This window comes from Lemur catta, chromosome X (genome assembly GCF_020740605.2).
Source record: "Lemur catta isolate mLemCat1 chromosome X, mLemCat1.pri, whole genome shotgun sequence".
Taxonomy (NCBI): domain Eukaryota; kingdom Metazoa; phylum Chordata; class Mammalia; order Primates; family Lemuridae; genus Lemur; species Lemur catta.
In genome coordinates this window covers 24,613,629-24,637,735 of record NC_059155.1, presented here as the reverse complement: position 1 = coordinate 24,637,735, position 24,107 = coordinate 24,613,629, and the positions used below count along the sequence as shown (strand labels likewise).

The following is a 24,107-nucleotide window of genomic DNA, read 5'->3' as shown; positions in this document are numbered from 1 at the left end:
CACTTCTGATGACTGTGAAGGCAACAATTCAGCAGCCAGAATTTGCGAGGCTGGTTAGGTGAGTGCTATGCCCTGCCTGCAGTGAGGTGGGTGTTGTTCCCAAGCTGTGGCCTGAGGGGATCAGTTGGAGCATATTGGCTTGTACTCTGTGCGCCAAAGGATGCAGGCACCAAAGGGAAATACACGGCAGAAGAGATTTTGATTAAACTTGTTTCTTTGACATTCAGTCTGGAAGGATGCATTCCCCTGTGATGGGGCGAAAAAAACTCAAGCAAGCTATAGGAAATCAAAGGCTCCCTTTATTTCTTCTCCACTTCAAGCAATCTTTCCAAAGTTGTGGGAATTATCCACTTATGTGTACATCTGCCTGTCACTCTTCCTTTGGAAATGACCCCACAGCAGAGAGGGCCATATGCATGACAGAGTACGTGAGAGCTCACAAAGCACAACACTGCAGACACCATCAAATGTGATTGCTTTGACTGGGTGGGGTGCTTTATGATAATGTTACAATCAAACGTATACTTTCAAATTAAAATGCCTAGCCAGCCACAGAAAGGAAATGAGGCAATATAACTTTCTACCTAACCAGCAACTGGACAGGCCTATGGGAAATGATACCTTATTCCCAACACCGTTGCCTCCTTCCCCAGAAAAGGAGCAGGCGGCAGTCTCCCAGCTAGATCTCTCTGAGTCATTAGTGTTATCCAGAACCCTTCAGCTTTCCTCTCTGCATATACTACTGTCAATTTGGGGAATAGGGATGGGATGAGAATATGTAAAAACATGGCTGTGCTCTTGGTAATAAGATGTAAAATGAATCTCAGACAAAAAGCACCAATGACTTAGCTTAAAAGGTGTTTGGTGGTTGGGTTAGGAAACCAGATTTATCCACAGGCCACTGTGTATAGGGTTCATTGGGACTTCTGACCCTTGTACCTCTGTGCATGGATGGCTCAGTTGGTATCTTATTTTGTCATCTTGCTCTGATGAGTGGACTCAACCACTGCTCTCACCTTTATATGAAATCTTCCTTTAAAACAATGGGCTATGTGACTGGAAAAGAAGGAAACTGTCCCCCAGCTAGAAAGCCCATTGGGCACCTGCATCCACAGCGTCTTAGGTCAGATTTCCTGGAGGAATGATAAAGAGTGACCTTGCCAAGGATTGAGAAAAACCCCTAGAAATCAGGAAAGGGAAACCAACAAGGCAGAGTTGCTGGTGCTCAGAGGAACTGGCTGCATAACGTAGTATAGGCTGTTGGGGCCACCGTTTCCCTCATAAGGAGGGCATGCAGCAGCTTCCTTCTGTCTGCTGCCTGAAAACTCCTCCCTGCAGGGTAAAGCAGGTTGGTACCTTGAGAAAATAAAGGCTGGGAATTGTTTTCCTCTCCTGGAAGGAAGATCAAGCAGACAAGGTTGGGGATGTACTGGGCATTCGAGCCTTTCCATGTGCCTTTCTCACAAGGCGCCAGCTTCTTGTAGCCACAGAGCCCCAGAGCAGGCCATGGACAAACAGGCTGGGCAGAGGGAAGGATTTTGCCACTAACCCCAGGACAAACAGCTCCCCCTGGCCCTTCTTTGATAATGAGTCCTTAGCTGCATAGTAGCAATGCACCAACCTTTTTAACTAAAATCCATTTAAACAAAGGGAGCACCCAATTTAACATCTAGGGCTTGGCATATCTCTGATATCAAATGACCTATTTGATTATTTTTATTTACATACATAACCATTTTAACTGATACTCTGTATGTGCACACACGTGTACACACAGTACTAAACTTCAGGAGGCATTGTGTACAATGTCAAGTTCAGGCCTGTCCTACAAAATATGGCCTAGCGCTTTTCCCCAAGCCTACCAAAGGCTGGTATAGGTTTTAAAATTTGAGCAACTACCCAGGCTGAGTTCTTTAAAACCCAGTGGATTAACACTGAATTACTATGCCATTTTGCATAATTGTTGGAGGAGGGGATCCAGACTCCACCATTGTGTCCATGCCGTATCCTACTCACTTTGGGTAAAAAGAATATAATTGTTTAACATTTTAAAAGCAAATAAAAGTGCTTAAATATTTTGTAATTTGCAACTTGAAAAGAAAACAGTAATGGGTTTCGAAGTGCATGCCTTTACTTTTAATGAAGTGTTTATTTTTCATGGTTCTATTGGCAATAAAAGAACAGCTCAACATCAAAAGCCTTCAGGGGAAGCAGTTTTCAGTTGGAGGACAGTGAGATTGCCAATAACTCTGATTTTTTTAAAAAAAGTAAACTCACTAAACTATATTTCTAGATATAGGTTATTGCCTATTATCTCAGGTAATTATTTTTTGTGTGTCTTACCCCATATAGGCAAATTACAAAACATTATGTACTATACTCCAAAAAGATAAAAAAAAAATTAAGTGACACTAAGATCAGGGAGTTCCAGAATGTTTTAATGAACATGTTTCCATTATGCTCTGTTCTTGTTCATTTTGTTGGGAGAATGATTCATTCATTTCAAATTTGGCAACCTAAACAGCAGCAAATTATAATTTTCCCATCATAATGCAAAGTCAGTTTATTGGCTTTTCGGGCTTTGAGAGCCCTTTTGTACCTCCTTTTCCTTTGACAACAGCACCCTCTACTGGTTTTTGTAATCCATGACATCTACTGAAATCTACCCAAATTGCAAACGGAGGCCTCCCCGCAACATTGCACACAGCAGGACATGATTCATAAATCAGTTTTCCACCCTGGTGATTCATTACTAGATATATTTTTTCTGTAAAACAGCACAGCTCAAGGAAGTCATCAAGAATTCAGAAGCTGCAAAAAATACCTTCGTTTGATTAATCGTCTCTCTGACCTTTTTCTTCTTATTGAACAAGGTTAATAATACTTGTTATCACTCAAAGTTAAACTGTATTAGCTGCCAAGTGATTTTTATTTTGCAAAGGCCTATTATCACTGCCAGGAGACTTCAATATTGGGATTGGTTACACTCCTCAGGTATGACCCCGAGGGACATCTGACCAATGCAACGTTTCCCACTGGAGAGGTCAGCAGCTTCCACAGTGACCTGGAGAAGCTGACAAAAGTGGAGCTAGATACTTCCAACCGCGAAAATGTCCTCATGTCAACCAACCTGACAGCAACTAGTACCATATATATTTTAAAACAAGGTAAGACTGTTTCCAACTTTACCTGACTATAACAGCACCTATCGTAAAGTCTGCCCTCAAACCTGTGCACACTGTTAATAAATAGAATTCACCTCTGGCTGAGAAGATGAATTCTTCTCCCTAATTTTTTTATCTGCGGAGGCTGAAACCCAGACAAATTCATACCTTTTACGAGTTCCCATATCAAGTTTGGGCCACAGCTCTGTGGGAGTCACGAGGTCCGATCCCTGCCGAGTCTACTCTGCCATCAGGTCATTTCCCAACACTCAGCTGTTTGCAAAGTTCTTTAAGGGTCTGACTAGGTTGTATTAAAGAAATGGCGTCTGGGCCCCAGCTGAGCTTAGCATTCTAGATCGATGCTGATATGGGTGGAGAAAAAGGACAACTTAGGATACATACCAAGAAAGAATATAAGCGAAATAAGACAATTAAAAGCTCAGTCTGTTCAAAGAGAGAAAAGTAAGAAAGAATGGAAGAATGGAAGAAAAAAAGAAGGAATGAATGTCTTGGAAGCTAGAGGGGAAGTGGACAAAGAGAAATTGCTTTCTCTCTGCCCAGTCACTAAGGCCTCATTGTGTTGTTAGGTTGTGGGGCCAGACACTCTAAGAGATACAGTACCAACTTTTGTCAGTGTTGTCATTTGTGAGGTACAGCAAGTGTGATGGAGGCCCCAGGTGGTAAGGTTGCTGAGTTGAACTTCATGCTCTTCTCATCCTAGCTCTCAGCATATCAAACTGAGGAGGCTGATCCAACAAGTCAAAGAGGGAGTTTGTGAGGGAATTCTTTAAAAATGAAAAAGAAAAAAAAAAAACAGCCTGCAGTGTTAGACAGGAGCCTTTTATCCAAGAAACAAGATACTCCAGCTGTGAAAATAACAAGACCCAAATGGACAGAGAGCACGTCTGCCTGTCAGAGTGGTGGTCTAGCCCAGAAGGCAGTTAGGCCCACAGCGCCCCACCTGCTCATCCCATCCCAAACATGCCTCCTCAAGTGAAACTTATCTTTTCCCTGATTACTTCTCTTCCCTTTCTTCCCCTTCTTCTTGCTTTGCTCTTCCCTTGACAGAAAATACTCAAAGTACCTATCGTGTGAGTCCGGATGGTTCCCTGCGTGTTACCTTTGCCAGCGGGATGGAGATCAGCCTCAGCTCAGAGCCCCACATCCTGGCCGGGGTGGTCAACCCCACTCTGGGCAAATGCAACATCTCATTGCCCGGAGAGCACAATGCAAACCTCATCGAGTGGCGGCAGAGGAAGGAGCAAAACAAAGGCAGCCTTGCAGCTTTTGAGAGGAGGCTGAGGGTAAGGCTTGACCTCGCATAAGATACAGAACATTTATGGGTTTTTTTGAAAACTGCAGAGCCTCCCTGATCTGAAATCTCATTTCTCCAAAGCTTTTCTAGGTGACTGACTAGCTTATATGATATACTAATGCAGGAGAGGGTGCTAATGGCCGATAATGGTTCAGTATCCTTAAATGAGCATTCTAATAGGAGCTTTCTTTGTCATTAGCCAGCTAAAGTGCTGTAATCGTAGCAATTTCAGGCACCAAGAAAGTCTGGCTAGAGAAATGTGTTTAGTCAGGAGGCCCTGCAGTCCCCCTCCCAGCAAGCCCTAGAGATGCTTATCAGCCCCACCAGGTTGACACAGGTTCTTTGGAAAGACCAGGTGGGCACACACAGAAAGATTTGAAACATAAGGCAACATTTGGGCAAGGGAAAATCAAAGGAAAAATCAGTGAATGATAGCATTACCAGGCATACATATTAAGGGCCAGACAGATAAAGGACTAGTGCTGAGATTGGGCTGGGGTACTCAGAGAGAGTTGCTGAGGGAAATTAAAGGTTTGGGAGTTTTCAAGTCCTTACTAAGCACAGTGCACCACAATTAACCAGAGATCTCTGTCAAAATTGCTTTTCTGCAGCACACGAAGCCTACAAACACCTTAACTCTCTGTCTACCTGTCCCTTCTCTAACATTAACCAATGTTAGGATAATGTAACCAACTTTCCAAATATAGTAACATTCAATATCAGCCCTAGAGCAACTGCCAGCCTGCGGGAAATCATCACTCACTATTGAGGCCAGGCCTGCTTTAAGCACCCGTGTCACTCTTGGGATACCAGGAATGCTTGCGTTTTCTTCACTTATAGCAAAACTTTGGTAACCTTCAGGTTGTGGAAGTGCAACCACCAGACAACCACTCAATTCCAGGAAGAAGCAGTCAAACCAGTCGTATGGCTTGATATGAACAAAATAACCTTCAACGGTCCTCACTTTTCAATCTGTCCTATTGGTGACACACAGCCACAGACTTCAGTGGGTGTTTTGGGTAGCAGCTACTGAAGTTGTCTACATGCACAGGCAATATGTATTGTCAAGTCTCTAACAGAATACTTACCAGATATGCCACTGAATGGAGAAATGAAAGCAGCCCAAAATAGTCAAATCTCTCCAGGTGGGTAGCAGTAAGGGTTTCTACCAGAGTTCTTCAAGAAATGGGATCTCCTGGGTAGAGCCTTAGATGGCAAAGTTAGAGGACCTGGGCTTGATGCTCAGTTTTACAAATGCCTTAAGGAATGCCTTGTTTTTTTTCACCTGTGAAATGAAAATGTAGAACTAGAGAAAATTAAGAATTATCTACATATGGCTTATCAACCTCATGGATTCACTACATAAAAATTGTATTGAATATGTGATCTCTTAGTGCCTCTCCAGTTTATAGTCTCAATAAAACTTTATGAACCAAATCATACACTATATAACTTTGGGATTTTTCCATTCTTTAGGATAATCCATCCCATACTATGTGACCTTGGAATTGTCTGTTTTCTAGGATAACCCATCCTGTTTTCTCCCTTCCATATGCACAGATAATGGAGAGAAACTATAAACTGTGGTTTATACCTTATATTCCACATTGTTCTTAATGTTGAGAAGGTCAAAAACCATTTGGGAGCTCTTTAGTGTTAAGGAATAAAGTGTTTAGTTAATACTAATTATGATGTGACCCATTTCCCATCCTATGGCAGAGTTGAACAGATTTGTAGACTGGATTATAAGGGCAAAAAATTCAAGGCCTTCTTCTCTGTGATACTTCTAGGGTGTGGCCTGAGGTTCTGGGACTGAAGAATGTAGCCCCTTATTGGTTAGGCAGTGTTACTGTGCATGTCCCTAGAAATATTATAACAATAGCAATCCTTTATGTGTGTTTAGTGCCACAGAGTTAACAAAATGGTTGCATAGCCAGGATTTTATATGATCACTACAGCCATCAATTGTTGTTATTTCCAATTTACAGATAAGGAGACTAAGGCCCAGAGAGGTTAAGTGATTTGCCCAAAGTCAAACAGCTATTAAAGATCAGAGCCAGGGCTAAAATGCAGGTCTTCACCTGGCGCAGCACTCTTTCCATTGCATCATGCTGTGCTGCCTGGTTCCTTAAAATAATTAATCTATAAATCATCGCCCCACTCAGTGGAGCCACCTTGGCAGGGCCTAACTCCTCATTTCAATGCTGACAAAAAGAGACAAATAATCGACTCTAATGTACTGGCAAGTGTGGGTGGCACAGGACAACCGGCTGGCCTCCAGGCAGGGAAAGCATGAAGGAGGCAAAAGGAAAGCAGGGGCTGCTTAACTGGTTAATTTTTACCTGCTCTCCCCATTCTTAGGGATTTGTGTTTGTACCACTGCCTCAGTCTCCCCAGATTAGGCTTTTCCAATTGAATAGAATGAGTATGCTCCCAAAGGTAGGTGTGAATACAATTTTGACAAAGCACATTCTCTTTCCCCATGGACTTTATTATTTCAGAGACAGTGTCCTTTTACTTCTGGTAGCTTTTCAAGGGGCAAGCTGATGACAACATTCTCTCTTCCTGGACCGAATATGCAGTGGCCCATTTGTAAGCACACGTGTAAAGAATAAGCTTCTCTGATGCTCTCAACGACCTCAATACCCTGGAACCAAATCATTTATTTCTTCTGGTGACACTGCCATTCCAGAGCAGGTGGAACCACCAGAGACGTTGAGACAGAATTTCCGATAGTCACACAACATAGAAACCCCTGCCGTACTGGGAAATGGGGCTCCTCTTTGAAAACCCACACAAAAGTGTGGTTGTAATTTGCAAATGTGCAGATCATAAAGCACTAATTGTTCGAGCGCAAAATGACAGTTTCATTTAAAGGCCCATTTGGTAAGATAACAGATACCAAATGTTCCGAAAAGCTACCAATCACACCTACCCCAGACCTTCTAGCTGGAAAGGAAACAAATCAGAAAGGGATAGACCTCTCTTTGGATATAAAGCAACATGAGTTGCTTTTCTTCAATGATCAGTGATTTCTTTTTTCATACAAACTCAGGGTCCTCTTCAAGGTGAGGGAAGCAAACTGTTGGGAAACATGACACCCTGCTCAGCCTGAGCAGGCAAGGGATTTGTTACCTCTGGGCCATCCGTCACCAGCTCCATTAAGTGAAATAAATCACATTAACATCCTGAAATTTCATTTATTTTTAAAAATCCATTTCTCCTCCAACCTGAGATGTATTTGAATCATCTTCCTTGTAAAATACTTTTGTATCCAGTCCATGTATCTTCTCATCTGCTGTATCAATCTGTCCCCATAAATACATTTCCCTGGACAATAGAGAAATTATTAATAGAATCCAGATAACAATAGAGGCCATTGTAAAAGAATTGGACGTTCACCAAAAGCAAACTGGTTTAGGGACTACATCCAGATTGCACCTTGCTATGTCCATGGATAATAATGCCATAATATGAGACTTACCCAAGCATTGGATCCAGAGCTCTTTATAAGATTCTGCAGACCGAGTTGTAAGGTTACAGCAAAACCCCAGAACTGCAGCCTCCTTTATTAAAAAAAAATCGAAAAAGCTTAGTTAGCACTTCAAACCAAAGTCATAAAATCAAGTAAGATGATTATGTGTTTAGAAGCAAAATAAAGCAAAGTCTAATCTAAAACGCTCACGGTTTATTTTTTTTTTCTCCACTCAAAGATAACTGAGAATGGGATAGGTTTGTTTTTAAATGCAACGTGTGAATGTTCAGATTTGAGCTGAGAAGGGGAAACAAGCCCAGTTGAACACAGGGTCTCAGGCTGACAAATGATGGGGAATTTGGGAGGGAGCCAAGAGGGTTCCAGCATCTCCCTCCCTTCTCAGAAATGGCCTTTGCTGACAGGGCCCTCAGCTACAGAGTTGAAGTTCCCACTCACTTCACACTATTTTAACTTACTTCTCCTCAGGTTTGGTGGAGGCATCTATTTTGTGAAAATTTAAATAAGAAGGCTGTTTGAAGATAGATTAATCTGTTTTTAAAATATATCTGTAGTTTTCAGTCCCAAACAACTGTTTCTACCCCTAAGCAGTCCCCTGGAGACAGAAGATGTCAGGCATCAAGGCTACTGAGCAGTATTGATTTTTTGGGTCAGGGGATTCTTGGGGATCTCCAAATCATAGAAACTACTATATTTATTGGGTCAACCCCACTCAGATAACTAGAAAGAAAGTATTATTTCACACGCTATTTCACCCATATATAAGCATTAATGATTTGCTTTAGAAAATTTTAAAAATATACATTATGTGGTTACACAGGTAAATTAATCAACAGAAAAGTATTTAAATAAGAGAAAATTAGCATAGTGCAAAAAGTGTCCAAGTTAAATGATATGGCCATTCAGGTGAGAAGAATGAGTATTATTTTGAGGAAGAACTGGTATGCCCATAATTTTGCACTTTTTCCATCTATAAAATGAGGGGCATAGACTGTGTGATCTCTATTAGTAGTATTATTAATATTAACCATAATAACAGCAGTTAGCACTCCTTGAGATCATACCATATATATTGCCACATATTAACTCATTTACTATTTGTAATACCTTATTATTATCATTCCCATTTTAGAGATGAAGAAACTGAGGCACAGAGAGGTCACACAGCTAGTAAGTGGAGATTATAGGATTTGAATCCAGGCAGTTTGGCTCAATAGCCCGTTTCCTAAGATTCCCTCTGGCGCTAAGATTTTGTGGGCTGCCAAGGTAAAAAGTGCCTTGGGAGGAAAAAGAAAAGAAAAAAAGGAAATTCCAGATGAAATATTAGAAGCTGATGCTAATATTGAATTTATGCCCTGTTCATTTGTAGGCAACTCTGTGAAATAAAAGCAGGCTTAAGTAAGCTTTTGATTGTCAATCTAGAGATATCAATAAAAATAAAATCTGTGGACTTAAAGTAGATATTGATTTCAAAAAATCAACTACTAATTACCTTAAAACTGGTGAGAGTAGAGTAGAATGTGCTACTTGAAAGTCAGCTCTGACTTTTCTATCCATTCTCATAACTTCATGAAAATTAAATACAGTTCATCTTCCAAACTCTGACATGGCTATTTGGCCCAACTCACTTATTCACCTTCCGACTTCTTCAGCAAAAATTAAACAGGTAACTCAGTTGTATTCTGAGCTGAAATGCTAGATGGTGTCCTTGAAAAGTCAGCCTTCTCCTTCTCATAAAGGAAAGACAATCAACTGCAGTGATCGTAGCTGAGAGTTCAGCACATTTGTGTGTTTGTGTGTGTGTGTGTGTGTGTGTGTGTGTGTGTGTGTGTAGTCTGTTGAACCTTAGCAAATTGCCCTTTGTGTAGGCCCAAAACAGTCAAATATCAGCAAATGCCTTTAGATCAATACTATAAAGTTATCCTACTAATTGAGTGAGTCTCAAATTGGAAGAGTTGAAGGCACTTCCTCTTAAGCGATCAGAACACAGACTCCTACAAAGAGCAGGAAAGGCTCTGAGAGGAGGCAAAGGATACTTTCCTTTGGAGCTTCTCCCTGTACCCACTCTTCACAGGCCCTTTCATTTCTGCCAGCAACACTACCCATGGCTCTCTGGACACACGCGTCCCTCTTTCTTCTCTGGTCCAAGTGTGAACAAAAATCAATCCCTTCTCCTTACTCCTCCTTAGTATAGCTTTAAAAAAAAAAATAAGAAGGCTGGGCCAGGTGGCTCAGGCCTGTAATCCCAGCACTCTGGGAGGCCGAGGCAGGTGGATCATTTGAGCTCAGGAGTTCGAGACCAGCCTGAGCAAGAGCGAGACCCCGTCTCTACTAAAAATAGAAAGAAATGATCTGGACAACTAAAAATATATGGAAAAAAATTAGCTGGGCATGGTGGCACACGCCTGTAGTCCCAGCTACTCGGGAGGCTGAGGCAGCAGGATCGCTTGAGCCCAGGAGTTTGAGGTTGCTGTGAGCTAGGCTGACGCCACGGCACTCTAGCCCGAGCAATAGAGTGAGACTCTGTCTCAAAAAAATAAAATAGAATAAAATAAGAAAAGCCAAAGGATACATTACAACATAGATACATCTTCCCCTATGAAAAAAAATTACTAAGTCTAGCTTTCTTACCACAACATACAGCTCATCAGTTGCCAAACTCAAAAGTCTTGTTCAATGTGCAGCTGTCCAAAGAGACCCTTTTTAACTTGTGGCTATTCCCAAATTTCAACCTTTTTTTTCTTTTTTTGCCCCTCTCTTTTCCAGGGGAAGGATTGATATAGACTGGGGGAAGAGTGGAAATAAGGATTGACGACCCACACGTGGGTCAAGAGCTATCGTCTTTCAGGAAAGCAAGCACTTGTATGAACGTGGAGCTTTCCCATTCTTGCCCATGACCCTGGCAGTCACTGGCATTTAACCTAGTTCTGATTCCTGCAGTAGGGACTGGGGGCACATTAGGTACTCAAGAAAGAGGTTGGGAGAGCTCACCTGGAAAAGCATTCTCCCTCCTGGGCTTCTCGCACGTGGTTTCCACAGGAGACTCAAGGGGGCACTTGTGGCATCTTTGATACCTTCATGCCCTTTCAGCTCTTAGCCAAATTTTACGTTAATTGCCAAACCTGACTTTGAAAGTAGTTTTTCAGCAGCATAGGAATATCAGGGCATATTATCCAGACACAGAGAAGCACAGTTCAGAAGTCTTCACAGGCAGAGAAAAAACATCAGGCAGAGTTGTTCTGCTTGCTTTGTGGTGGATTTTAAACAGTGATCCCTGCTTATGTAGCTGTAATGACTTTATTAAGAAATGTGTTCTTGAGTAGTAAACTTAATCTATCAGACAAATAAAACCACAAATTTAGTTGAACTGGAAATCACTTGTTACTTTGGCTCTTTAACTATCATTATAACATAAATTGTAATAGTTACAACCGTCTCTGGAAGTACATGGATGTTTTACAGCTATTGTAAATGAAAGGTATTACAGTTGGAGATATGTGGCTATAAAACCACAGGAAGGGTAGTTGAAGAAAGAACACCTGGTTCCTATAGGCTTCCAAGCCCAGCATATCAAAAGACAGGAAATATATGCTTCTCTATCACCTTTTAGGTGATAACAGCAGGTTACCATATATTTATGCAAGACAACACTGCGCACATTGGCTACAGATGGTTTAAAGAGTCATGATTCCCAATCTGTGGCTTTATTCCCTGAATTAAACCTACACTGGAGACTCACAACACTTCCCTCCCGAAATAATTTAAGTATCTAATCACTAGTCTTCTGGATAGAATTGATGGCGAGGAACATTTGATAGGTCATTTTTTGCAGAAGTTCAAAATTAAGGGCAAATATCATTAGCCAGAGCTGACTGATGAAGAAACTGAAACTGAAAGAGGTTTAAAACACAAAGTGCCACACCCCAAGAGAAAAATGGGCAAATGTCATGAGCAGACAATTCACACAAGACATACATGTGGCCAATAGATGTTAAAAAGAGTTCAACCTTACTAGTAATCAAATAAATGCAAATTTAAGCTACAGTAGCCTGCCATTTTCCCACTCGCATAGTGGGAAAAGTTTACTAACAATAATAATACTCAATGCTAGTAAGGATGGAATGAAATGGGCATTCCCACTACTATTTAATGGGAGTATGAATTTGTACAGCCTTTGTACACTATAATCTCTCAAGTTGCATCAGGAGTCTTTTAATATGTTATTCTCAGTAATTTCATTCATAGAGTTCTGTATTAAGGAAATATTTATTTTAAAAAGTGTTCAACAAAACACAAAATACGAAAGAAAAATGGGAAACAAAAACTCTAATTTCCAAAAATGAGAGAATAGATAAATAAATGTTTATCAGGTAGTAAGATATTACGCAATCATTAAAAGCCATATTTTAAGAATATTTTAAAACATGAGGAATGCTGAAAATAAAGCATTAGCTGAAAAAGTAGGACACAAAACTTTAAGTACAATGCTAGTTACATAATTGAAATGTATGGACAGAGATAATGCAAAAAAAGATAAATAGAATGAAATGCAAGGAAGTGTTAACAGTGATTCTCATTGGAGGGTGGGACTACAGGTAATTACTTTCTTTATACATTTCTATATTTCCCAATTTTTCTGCAATGAAAAAGTTATCACTTTATAATCAGGGGATAAGGAAGTGGATGTTATTTTAAAAAGCAAAGTACACAAGATTACTGAGCAAGAGAAGACCAGAGTCTGATATAAGAATGTTGGTTTTGCAGTCATCCAGGCCACTAAGATAAAAACTCTTTCTGAACCAGGATTTTAAACTTAGACTCCTAGAGGTTTCATGTTTGTGTTTTGGGAGGGTTCGCACCCTCCCTGAGATTATATCAAAAATGTTCATATATGTGCTTATATGCAGCTTATGTGCATTTCTCTGAGGACATAGTGCATAGCTTTCAGATATTTAAAGAGATCCTTGACCACAGAAGTCAAAACTTAACAAAATTTAGTTGAGTAGCTAGTGAATCAGATTGGTCTGATTTTAATTAACATAGTCAAACCCTAATGTTGGTTTTATTCCCTTACCTCATTAACCAGATATTTAACTTTCTTTTCAGGATCATGTTGACAGTTATTACAGATATAAATCTAATCCACTAAACTATAATCACCTTGGAATCTGACAGATAGGCCTATTGACAGGCCTAAATAAAATGAGAAAAGCAATCATTATATTGTAAAAATAACAATTACTAATGTTTCACAGTTTACAAGTACCTGTGTATGTACTCTCATTTAATTCTTAGCACAGCTTTGTGGTATAAAGTGGTAACATCATTCTCATTTCACAGATAAGAAAACTAAGGCCCAGATACAGAAATGACTGGTGCACAGACAAGTAGCTAGTTGAATGTCTCCTGACTCCAGTTTACTGCTATTTACACTTCTCAAAATCCCTCCCTTTTCACTCTTGCCTTTGTTCCTGCCAGATACACTTGGAATCTCTCCATTCAACTCAAAAGTCTGTTCCTAAAACCTGGGTAAAGGGTACATGGCAACTCTACCATTTTTGCAACTTCTTATGAGTCAGATTATTTCAAAATAAAAAGTTATAATGAAACAAAACAGAACCACTAAAACTAAAACTAAACTAAACCAAAATAAAATAAAACAAACTTTAAAAGCCCTTCCCTTAGCTTCCCACCTACCCCTCTTCCAAAGCTTCCTTCTTCCAAAAGGCCTTCTTCAGTGCTGGCCAGCAGGGACTGAACCCCCTTAATAACTAAAATCAACAGCAGCAACTATTTTTCTAGAACACAAAAGAACTGGTTGAGTAATGCATTTTCTAGGTGGCTGTATTGTAATCAGCTAGCTATAGCAGAAGTTTCTGGTGGGTCTGCCAAACACTGACACTACTTACTAGTCGAAAAGTGCGAAAAAAATCAGGTCAGTTGTTCGGTTGTTTGGAAAACCCAGTGAAAGTCTTTTTGCTATTTTTTTATTTTTGAGACAGAGTCTCACTCTGTTGCCCCTGCTAGAGTGCTGTGGTGTCAGCCTAGCTCACAGCAACCTCAAACTCCTGGGCTCAACGACCCTCTTGCCTCAGCCTCCAGAGTAGCTGGGACTACAGGCATATGCCACCATGCCCGGCTAATTTTTTCTATTTTTAGTAGAGACGGGGTCTCGCTCTTGCTCAGGCTGGTCTTCAACTCCTGAGCTCCAGTGATCCTCCCAACTTGGCCTCCCAGAGTGCTGCCATTACAGGCATGAGCCACCGCACCCGGCCATGAGTTTTAAACTTTTTTACTAAGTTATTTAGTTATCGTGTGTGGACCCAGCTGAATTTCATCAGAGTCAGGCGCCATTGAGTGCTGTCTTTCATGGAATCCAGTCCAAGGTCGCTCCAATCAGGCTTGCTCTGAGACAACTGCAAGATTTTGAGGTGCCCAGAGGGAACGCTAGCATATGGTAGAAGAAGCCTACAACCAGACCCAAGCCAAACTATGAACTGTTTCTAAACTTGAAGTCCAAATTTAACTCCATGCTTTAACCTCAGTTACTGGGGCCACCCTTGCAAATGCTGGGAGACCTACCAACACCTACCACATTTACCTGCAGGCCTCCATGAAAATATTGCTGAGTGGGGTTCCATCACCGGGGGCAACCTGAGTTCACCTGTGATAGGTGTGAAGTCATATAACTCCAAGCCCAGGTGAACAAAGAAGCCAAAGAAGAGACTCTCTGTTTTAGTTATTGGGGGTTCACTGTATTCCTTTTTTCTGATTTCTAATCACATAAATAATTCACCATTTTATGTTCTAGCCATGTCACTGGTGAGAAGGAAGAAGGAACCCCCACCCCTTAGTAGGCATTCGACTCACATAAAATAAGATCATAGAATTATTGAAAACTGTAGCAATGCACTTAAGGCTTGAGCTGGGGAAAAAAAACAATCAACAACCACATATTGCAGGTCTAGAGGATGCCAGGTACCGTACCAGGAATTAAGTCATAGTCTCGACGCTCTGGGAGCATGCACTCTGGTGGGGGAATAAAGACCATGGGCCGGGCGCGATGGCTCACACCTGTAATCCTAGCACTCTGGGAGGCTGAGGCGGGAGGATCCCTTGAGCTCAGGAGTTTGACAGCAGCCTGAGCAAGAGCAAGACCCTGTCTCTACTAAACATACAAAAATCAGCCAGGCATGGTGGCACATGCCTGTAGTCCCAGCTGCTTGGGAGGCTGAAGTAGGAGGGTCCCTTGAGCCCAGGAATTCGAGATTGCAATGAGCTGTGATGACGCCACTGCACTCTAGCCTTTAGCTGGGGCAACAGAGCGAGACTCTGAGACTCTGTCTCAAAAGAAAAAAAACGAAAAGACAAGTGGCATCTGAGGAATGTTAAGCCGTGAAGATTTAGAGGTGAGAAAGACCCCAGGGTTAGAAAATCAGAAAAGGCTTCATGATTGTGAATGCACTAGATGAGGGGAACCAAAGCATTGCTTAAAATGTATTTCATATCTCTTTTTTGTAGGCCCATAACAGAAACCTGCTCTCCATAGATTTTGATCATATAACCCGCACAGGAAAGATCTATGATGACCATCGAAAATTCACCCTTCGAATTCTTTATGACCAAACTGGGCGACCCGTTCTGTGGTCTCCCGTAAGCAGATATAATGAAGTGAACATCACATATTCACCTTCAGGATTGGTGACATTTATTCAAAGAGGGATATGGAATGAAAAAATGGAATATGACCAGAGCGGAAAAATAATATCAAGAACTTGGGCTGATGGGAAAATTTGGAGCTATACCTACTTAGAAAAGGTAAGTACATAGGGGAACAAAACTAGTTTCAAGTTTCTGAATAAGAATACTGAAAGTGGTCCTAATTACCCATCTTGGTAAGGACCTGCAGGAGAAAATTCTGTGTTCTGGCTCTTCTACTCTGTAGAAGTAACAACAACAACAACAAAAAAAAAGGTGTTGAACCTATAAGCATAAGCTGTTTTTCCTCTGAAAAATTTTCCCAATCCCACACTCTACCAAGTACCCTTTCAAACTGAAGTCAGAATAATGACTTGGCTTTCTCCTCATTTGAGCATATTTGTTCATGTTCTTGAAAAGGTACCTTTATTATTATGAAAGCTCATACTGAGAGAAAAATAGCTAGAAAATCAGAAAATTATGTGTTAATGTATCTCAGCTCTGGTAAAGGGCCTCTTACCCACAGGATAAGGAATTCTAATTTTGTTAGGATAGTCAGTGAAATTTTCCTTATATACATTTGAGGACTAATTTTCAAAAGTCAGCAGCCTGAGGCAATGGTGGCAGTGGGGCTTCACTGGTAATGCAATAGTCTTTTGTGTGCAGTGATTCTTTAGTAGCATCCATAATGGGAGCTTGTGGCCTCTGTCTGGTAAAAATAGAAAAGGATTTTAATCCCACCACAGGAACCATTTGTCAAACTTCAGCCCCTACACAGCGAAATGGTTTCTGGCCAGATCAGTACCAGAGGACAGTAAGAGTAATTGATCTCTATCTGCCATCTCAATGTCAGATGTCCTAAGATAGTGCCTCGTTTCCCAAATCTATCCATTCAATGAATTTAGGAACTCATCAGTCCTAAATTAATTTCTGGGAAAATTGAAAAATGCTTTCCCTTGAGGATTCAAGGGTAATCAGTGCAAGGTAACCCCTAGAAGTTCTTAGAAAAGTCATAGGAGCTTATAGCTCACATAGCAAATTTCACTCTTTGCCTTGAATAATGCCAAGCCTTTCTGATACGCCCTCCACAAAGTTAAAAAAAATAGTGTACCAGTGGTTATCAGTGTGCTGGTCGTTATAAAACTATCTTACTACTTCCTAGAGTCAGTTGCTGGAGACTTTACCAAGTTGGAAATGCTTAGGAGATAAAGCGGAGTTCATTTGGGAGCCAAGGTAAAAGGAGAGAGTCCTTTGCTGTATCCAGCCTATGCCCTTTCCTGCCGAAGAAATTTATCACATCTATAATCTATCCTCTACGCTGGGAAAATCTGAATCTTATAGAGCAGATCTTTCCTCTTTTGAATTTCAATAACAAGAACAATTGGCAAAATCCTGTGACTAGTGTCTACAAAGTGCCAAACTTGTTACAACATTATCTAAAGCCAAATATTTTGAGGTGTGTGTACATAGGCAAACTGTTACTTAAGGTGGATATTGATGACCTTCATATGAATAAAAAGATGTCACTTATTAACAGAATGTTAGCTGAGTTCATTTTCCAGAAATGAGGACAGGTTTGCACTGATCCTTCCACAGGTCCTCTATGTGACTAGTTAAGTAGCCAGCACTTCTTAGAAAGCATACCTGTGTTTGTTCTCATAACTCCAACCTCATTAGCACGAAAGTCTGACCAACTGAGCTAATTGCCTATAGACAATTGCATCTAGGTGTCATAAGACTTTCCCTTCAGGCTGTCTATACAATAACAAAAGAGCCTATTGAAGACTTAGATTTCAGCCCTGCGTGCAATTATTTAGCCTCTTCTCTGACACCAATGAGATTTTATTGTTTGTCTTTTCTGAGTTAGGTGATTATTTCATCGAATTTCCTTGAGCAAAAAATCACATGAAACGAACTTCACATGAGTTCTCTTTGCTATAGAAACTTAGTTGGCTTAGAGCCAGTATCTCTAAAAATAAAAAAAAATTTTCAAAAAAAAAACTTAGTTGGCAATAATTCTTAAAAGAAAAAACAAACAAACACCTCTGTGAGACTGTGTCTGCAGTGGATAGAAATAAGACCTAACTGACCCAGAGTAGGGTATCAAAACAAGCCCCTGTGACTTCGTGACCAGTGAGACAAGCCAGCTCATTCAAGCCTTTTGGTTGCCTTTTGTCCCTTTCTTGATTTCGTGTTTAATTTGTTCTCTAATAAAAAGGGTAGCCACTGATTTAAGCAACCTTATTATGCAAAACTGAGAACCTACAAAGCACACAATCATGGAATGGTTCTTTACTTTCCAAAAATCATTTATGATACAATTGATTTTATTAAGATTATCATTACCAGTGATCATAACTAATTCAATGAATAGATACGATGATTAAATGAAATAATATAAAGCACCCAAGTAGAGAATTTAACTGCTAGCTAGTGAAGGTAAATCAAAACAGGAAAGAGCAGAGGGAGAGAGGGAGGGAAGAAGGAATAAAGAATCTTTGAAATTGTCATTCTAGAAAAAAAAGGGAAAGAAGGTTGAATTTACAAAAATCCCATTTACATGTAACTTTTTCAGTGACTTAATGAGGTTCTGCACCTCCTTGTGTTCTTTCCAGTCCTCTCTTTAACATGGCCTTTGAGGGCACATTCTTTCACTGTGACAGGGGCAGAGCAGGGACAAAGAGGCTGTTTCTTGCCGTGTATTTTAAACTAAGAATTCTCAAGCTTTAAAATGTATTTCTCTCTTTACACCCCAAAATACTTCTGATATTACCTCTATAAATTTGCTTGCCATACCTATACCATGACATATTAAAAAGCAGCAGAAGATTTTTCACCTTAACATGCAGAAATTTTGTAAAAATAGTTTGACTTCCTCTAGAGTAAGTGAAAGTTATGCATATCATTTTCATGCATAATGGTTTGTAGCCATTAGAAGAAAAATAATTATTTTGGTAATGACTGCAGTTGCTTAATGATCTCTTCTCTATTTAAAAAATCAATTATTGTTTCTTAAATTTTCTCTGTGTGGTCATTAATTCTCTGTCTTGATTTATGAGACTTCTCTGAGTTAATTATTTTTTGAAGACTTGTGGAGCTAAAATTTTGTATTCCAGTAAATGTAAATCTTTCAGTTCCTTAAAATCATTCTTACGAACTTCATTTTTAAAATGCATTTAAATATATTTTATAATCATTTAATAAGATACTTTAGTCATACATTTACAGAAATTGCCTCTTTGGGGCTGAAGTTTTCAAAGGCTGCTTAGAGTATGCAGTCTTTGGCTTGAGCTTCCAGATGGCCCCACACTGCCATCTGGTGGTCATTCAAATGCTTTAACTTTTCGAATTTCTGCTCTCATTTCTATTCTTGTCCGAATAAGTATACAGCCATGATTGTTCTGTTTTGTTCTTTACAATGATATCTTTTAGGCTCTCACAATCAAATAAAAGCAATAAAAGTCTCCCACTCTATTATTTGGACTAATAAGAAATGGCCTTTTATCCTGTAGCAGCACTATGGACATTGGATGGACTCATAAGCATTGTTTTTGAACAAACTGATAATAATGCCCACCCAAAGTGAAAAAGTAGCGAAATGAAAGCTAAATGATATTCTGGCAACACAACAGTTGCACTCATACGATTTCTAATCACGTCATCCACATTCTTGCCATTGGCAGGAAGCTTTCAAACAAACCAAGGAGTTTTTCAGACAGCCCCGCAGCAGCACCACCTAGGAACAAGGTTCAGGCAGTGGTTTACTGCAGGCTGGAGGATGAGACTTGGGGGAGAGAATATAATAACAGTGTGCTATAAATACTTGGCAACGCTGGTACAGCGACTGGAAAAGGCATGGCCCAGGCAGGCTGGTACTAGATAATGTGTGGGGGCCATATGGTGATTGTCCCTGGCTGCATCACAAGGTGACAGATGTCGTTTGCTCATGGCAAATTGACAGAAGAGAATGGAAAGGAGCTGAGAAATGTGACTTTCAGCACAGAGATAATGCACAGGCATTTGTCACCAAATCCTGTATAAAGCCTCTCTGTCCCCGCCCCCTGCTACCTGCTGCCCCATTCATAGGAAAATTCCTTGCTGGTTCTATTGAGTTCTGCCTTGGTCAAAGGAAACAGTTCTCCCTTCCTGTCCTCAGGCCCACTCAGGATTTCCAAGTCTCCTGCCTTTTGTTCAGGAGGGTTTTCAGAGGTTGCCATGGTAGAACTGCAGGCTGTGGCAAGCTGCAGATTGTCCACAGATGATGAGGTGACAAGATTTCTGCACTCACCTCTGGCTCTCCAGGGATAGTGTTGATGGAAAGGAAAGGAGGAATGAATGAGCAAACAACCACTGACTTTGACTTCATGGAACTGACACAAAATTCAAAATCAATAATTCTCAGAGGGGCAGTAAGAATATGCAATTTCAAAGAGCACATTCAATACTATAATATAATTTAATATTTAGAAGAGTTAATGTACATTACATATGTAGTTCACATTCATAAATATGTAATTTGTGTGTGGAAAATGAAAAAAATCCCTTTTGTTTCATAGCACAAACTTCAGAAAATAAAGCTCAACTAAATCTTTCTTCTTGATAAGGTTATTCTCAAGAGGGTAGGGGTGAAGCTTCCCTAGGGAGCTATATCAGAATCTCCAGGGGTGAATGTTGTTTTATTTTTATTAAAGGATGAGATTTACATGTCAGTAAATTAGAATCCTCCCTAAACAGTGCTCCTTTAGGTCTATATTTAGAATTAAGATCAACCAATATTTTTGAAACGCCTATTACATGCTAGGCATTTTACCTCAACAAATAACGGTTTCTGAAATGCAGATCAGTTTGGAGGAGAGAGGTTGCATGACCAGAGAATTCTTCACTTTTAACAGCACGCTCTCCTAATATTAAAACATGAATTGAAGAGCGAAGTTAAAATACAAATTGTAAAATAATACTGTAATAATATTTTATACGCAACTTTTTAGGAAGACATCTGCTGTGTGAAGTCAATAAATACTTTTTAGTAACTGTAAGTTAATATGTGACATGCTCTGCCCTCCATTTACCATCTCTACATTGAAGTGACAATAACCTTTCTAAAATACCAACTTGATAGTTTCTCCCAGCTCTGCAAGCACCCTGTCCCTTAACTTGCTTAAAACCCTTCAATGGCTCCCTATTGCCAACATGCTCAGTGAGTTTGAGTCCAAACTCCTTAGCGTGGCTTAGAAAGTCTGACATGATCTGGACCCAGCCTACCTAGCTGGCCTCATCTCTGGCCATTCACCACCCCAACCCCTACCTCCAACACACCCATCTCTGGCCACACAAAATCCCCCTCATTCTCTGAAAAAGCCATGTTCTCTCATATCCAGACCCTCACAATGCTGTGCTCTCTGCCAAGAGTTGTTTCTCTTTACCACCACCCCACCAGCCTCCCTGGCTTCACCTGGCCAACCCCTGCTCATCCTTTAGGTCTCAACTCAGATGTCACTTTCTTTAAGAAGCCTTCTCTGGCCTCTTAAGTCTGAATTAGATGCTCTTCCTCTGTCTCCCGCAAGCTCTCTCTACTTCTCGTGGCATTACACATTTCACACTACATTGTAATTGCTTGGTTACTTGTCTTTCTCCTCCATCAAACTATGAGTTTGCAGATAGATACCATTACTGCGCACTACTGTATCCACTAGGGTGTGCCACTGTGCCTGACACATAGTAAGTGCTCAATAAATTTGTGTCAAATGGAGAAATGTGTATTTTCTTTAATCTCCTCAACTTTAGTGGTCCATATTATGCTATTCTGCCTTTATCTCGTTTCAGTCGGTGATGCTTCTCTTACACAGCCAGCGGCGTTACATCTTTGAGTATGACCAATCGGATTGTCTGCTCTCAGTCACCATGCCTAGTATGGTGCGCCACAGCTTACAAACCATGCTTTCAGTAGGCTACTACCGGAACATCTACACCCCACCAGACAGTAGCACTTCTTTTATCCAAGACTACAGTCGAGATGGCCGACTGCTACAGACCCTGTATCTGGGGACAGGGCGCAGAGTTCTTTACAAATACACTAAGCAAGCAAGGCTGTCTGAGATTCTCTATGATACCACCCAGGTGACATTAACATATGAAGAGTCTTCTGGAGTGATTAAAACGATACACCTGATGCACGATGGATTCATCTGCACAATCAGATACAGGCAAACAGGTTTGTCATGAAAGAGTGGCAATGCGTACAACATTGGTATTTTCTTGTGAAGTTTTCACTGACTGCAGTCTGAGATAGAAGCATGAACCTACACACATTCAATCCAACAAACTTTCACTTTACTTATCAAATTATCTGCCATTGGAAATTTAAAACATGTCTGATGAAGGCTGATTTCTTAAAAACATACAGTGCATTTTTCTTTCTTTCTCTCAGATCTCAAGAAAGTTGATATCTAAGTGCCTGGTGTAACTGTATACCCATTCCAACTCACCACTAAATCTTCCCAAAGATGCAGCTGCAAGATATGAGTCTCACTGAAACTAGTTCAAGCCCTGTGTAAACTCTATAAGCCTCAATTGATGACAAAATACCTTCAAAAGTCAGGACTTTCAAATACATTTCATCCTTTGAGTTTATAAAATGCCCAAATCCAGTTGCTTTAATGCTGGACTTTGTCAGAACCTGACCCTGTGACTTTGTAGCAAAAGTTAAATGAAATGAAAGCATTTTTTGCCAGTGATTATAGCAAGAAAGCATGTTCATAAATCAGTTTAATCACCTCAGGCTACTGGACGGGTTTAGAAACTAATGTAGTTTCTACAATTAAATTATTCTATAACTAATACTAAACAGTATTTTAATTTTTTTCCATATTTGGTGACTACCACTATGAGAATATATCTCTATGAGATGATATCCCCAGGCATTAGATATCAAAGGTCAATCTCTATTTTTTTATTTTCAATGTAAAAGTATCAATACTAAATAAAATAACACTAGACCTTTCTGACTGTTCCACATTAATCACCTAAGCTTTTTTCTCATTTTCATTTTGGTTCCTACAGGACCTCTTATTGGACGCCAGATTTTCAGATTCAGCGAAGAAGGTCTTGTGAATGCACGGTTTGACTACAGCTACAACAACTTCCGTGTCACCAGCATGCAAGCTGTGATCAATGAAACCCCTTTGCCCATAGATCTGTACCGATATGTTGATGTCTCTGGTAGAACAGAGCAGTTTGGAAAATTCAGTGTGATTAATTACGATTTAAATCAGGTCATAACTACTACAGTGATGAAGCACACCAAGATCTTCAATGCCAATGGACAAGTCATTGAAGTCCAGTATGAAATCCTAAAGGCAATTGCCTACTGGATGACTATTCAATATGATAATATGGGCCGTATGGTAATATGTGACATAAGGGTAGGAGTAGATGCCAATATAACAAGGTACTATTATGAATACGACGCTGATGGACAGCTTCAGACCGTTTCTGTAAATGACAAAACCCAGTGGCGTTATAGTTATGATCTTAATGGAAACATCAACCTCTTAAGCCATGGGAATAGTGCTCGTCTCACTCCTCTCCGATATGACCTCCGAGACCGCATCACCAGACTAGGAGAAATTCAGTATAAGATGGATGAAGATGGCTTTCTGAGGCAGAGGGGAAATGACGTATTTGAATATAATTCTAATGGTCTGCTGCAGAAAGCCTATAATAGGGCTTCTGGCTGGACTGTGCAGTATTACTATGATGGGCTTGGGCGACGTGTCGCCAGTAAGTCCAGCCTAGGGCAGCACCTCCAGTTCTTTTATGCAGACCTTGCCAACCCCATAAGAGTTACTCATTTGTACAACCACACGAGCTCAGAGATTACGTCTCTGTATTATGATCTCCAAGGTCACCTTATTGCCATGGAGTTAAGCAGTGGTGAAGAATATTATGTAGCCTGTGATAATACAGGTACACCACTAGCTGTGTTCAGTAGCCGAGGTCAGGTCATAAAAGAGATATTGTACACGCCTTATGGCGATATCTATCATGACAATTACCCTGACTTTCAGGTCATCATTGGTTTTCATGGAGGCCTCTATGATTTCCTTACTAAATTAGTGCACCTGGGGCAAAGGGATTATGATGTTGTCGCTGGCAGATGGACAACGCCTAATCATCACATATGGAAACAGCTGAACCTCCTTCCTAAACCATTCAACCTCTACTCCTTTGAAAATAACTACCCAGTTGGCAAAATTCAAGATGTTGCAAAGTATACCACAGGTATTTAAATGGTGTAAGACTTCAAGCTAAACTTGAGATAACTCAGTGCTGTTTATTTTATCACATAACCTCAATGCCTTTGTAAATATGCTTCCTCTTCCTGCCAGTTAGCCCACAAGTTATCATGCATTCACTGTCTTCCTTAGTTTTCTAGAGT

The 24,107-nt window shown here is 40.4% G+C and overlaps 1 protein-coding gene across 1 annotated transcript in view; it reads left to right on the top strand.

The window, feature by feature from the left end:
* The window catches only part of TENM1 (teneurin transmembrane protein 1), a 523,494-nt gene that overhangs the window by 495,313 nt on the left and 4,074 nt on the right, over positions 1–24,107 (top strand). Inside the window, exons 26-30 of the mRNA XM_045538891.1 lie at positions 2,995–3,167; positions 4,233–4,468; positions 15,494–15,790; positions 21,494–21,881; positions 22,730–23,950. Of these exons, the coding sequence (XP_045394847.1) occupies positions 2,995–3,167; positions 4,233–4,468; positions 15,494–15,790; positions 21,494–21,881; positions 22,730–23,950 (2,315 nt within the window). The remainder of the gene's footprint in view (positions 1–2,994; positions 3,168–4,232; positions 4,469–15,493; positions 15,791–21,493; positions 21,882–22,729; positions 23,951–24,107) is intronic.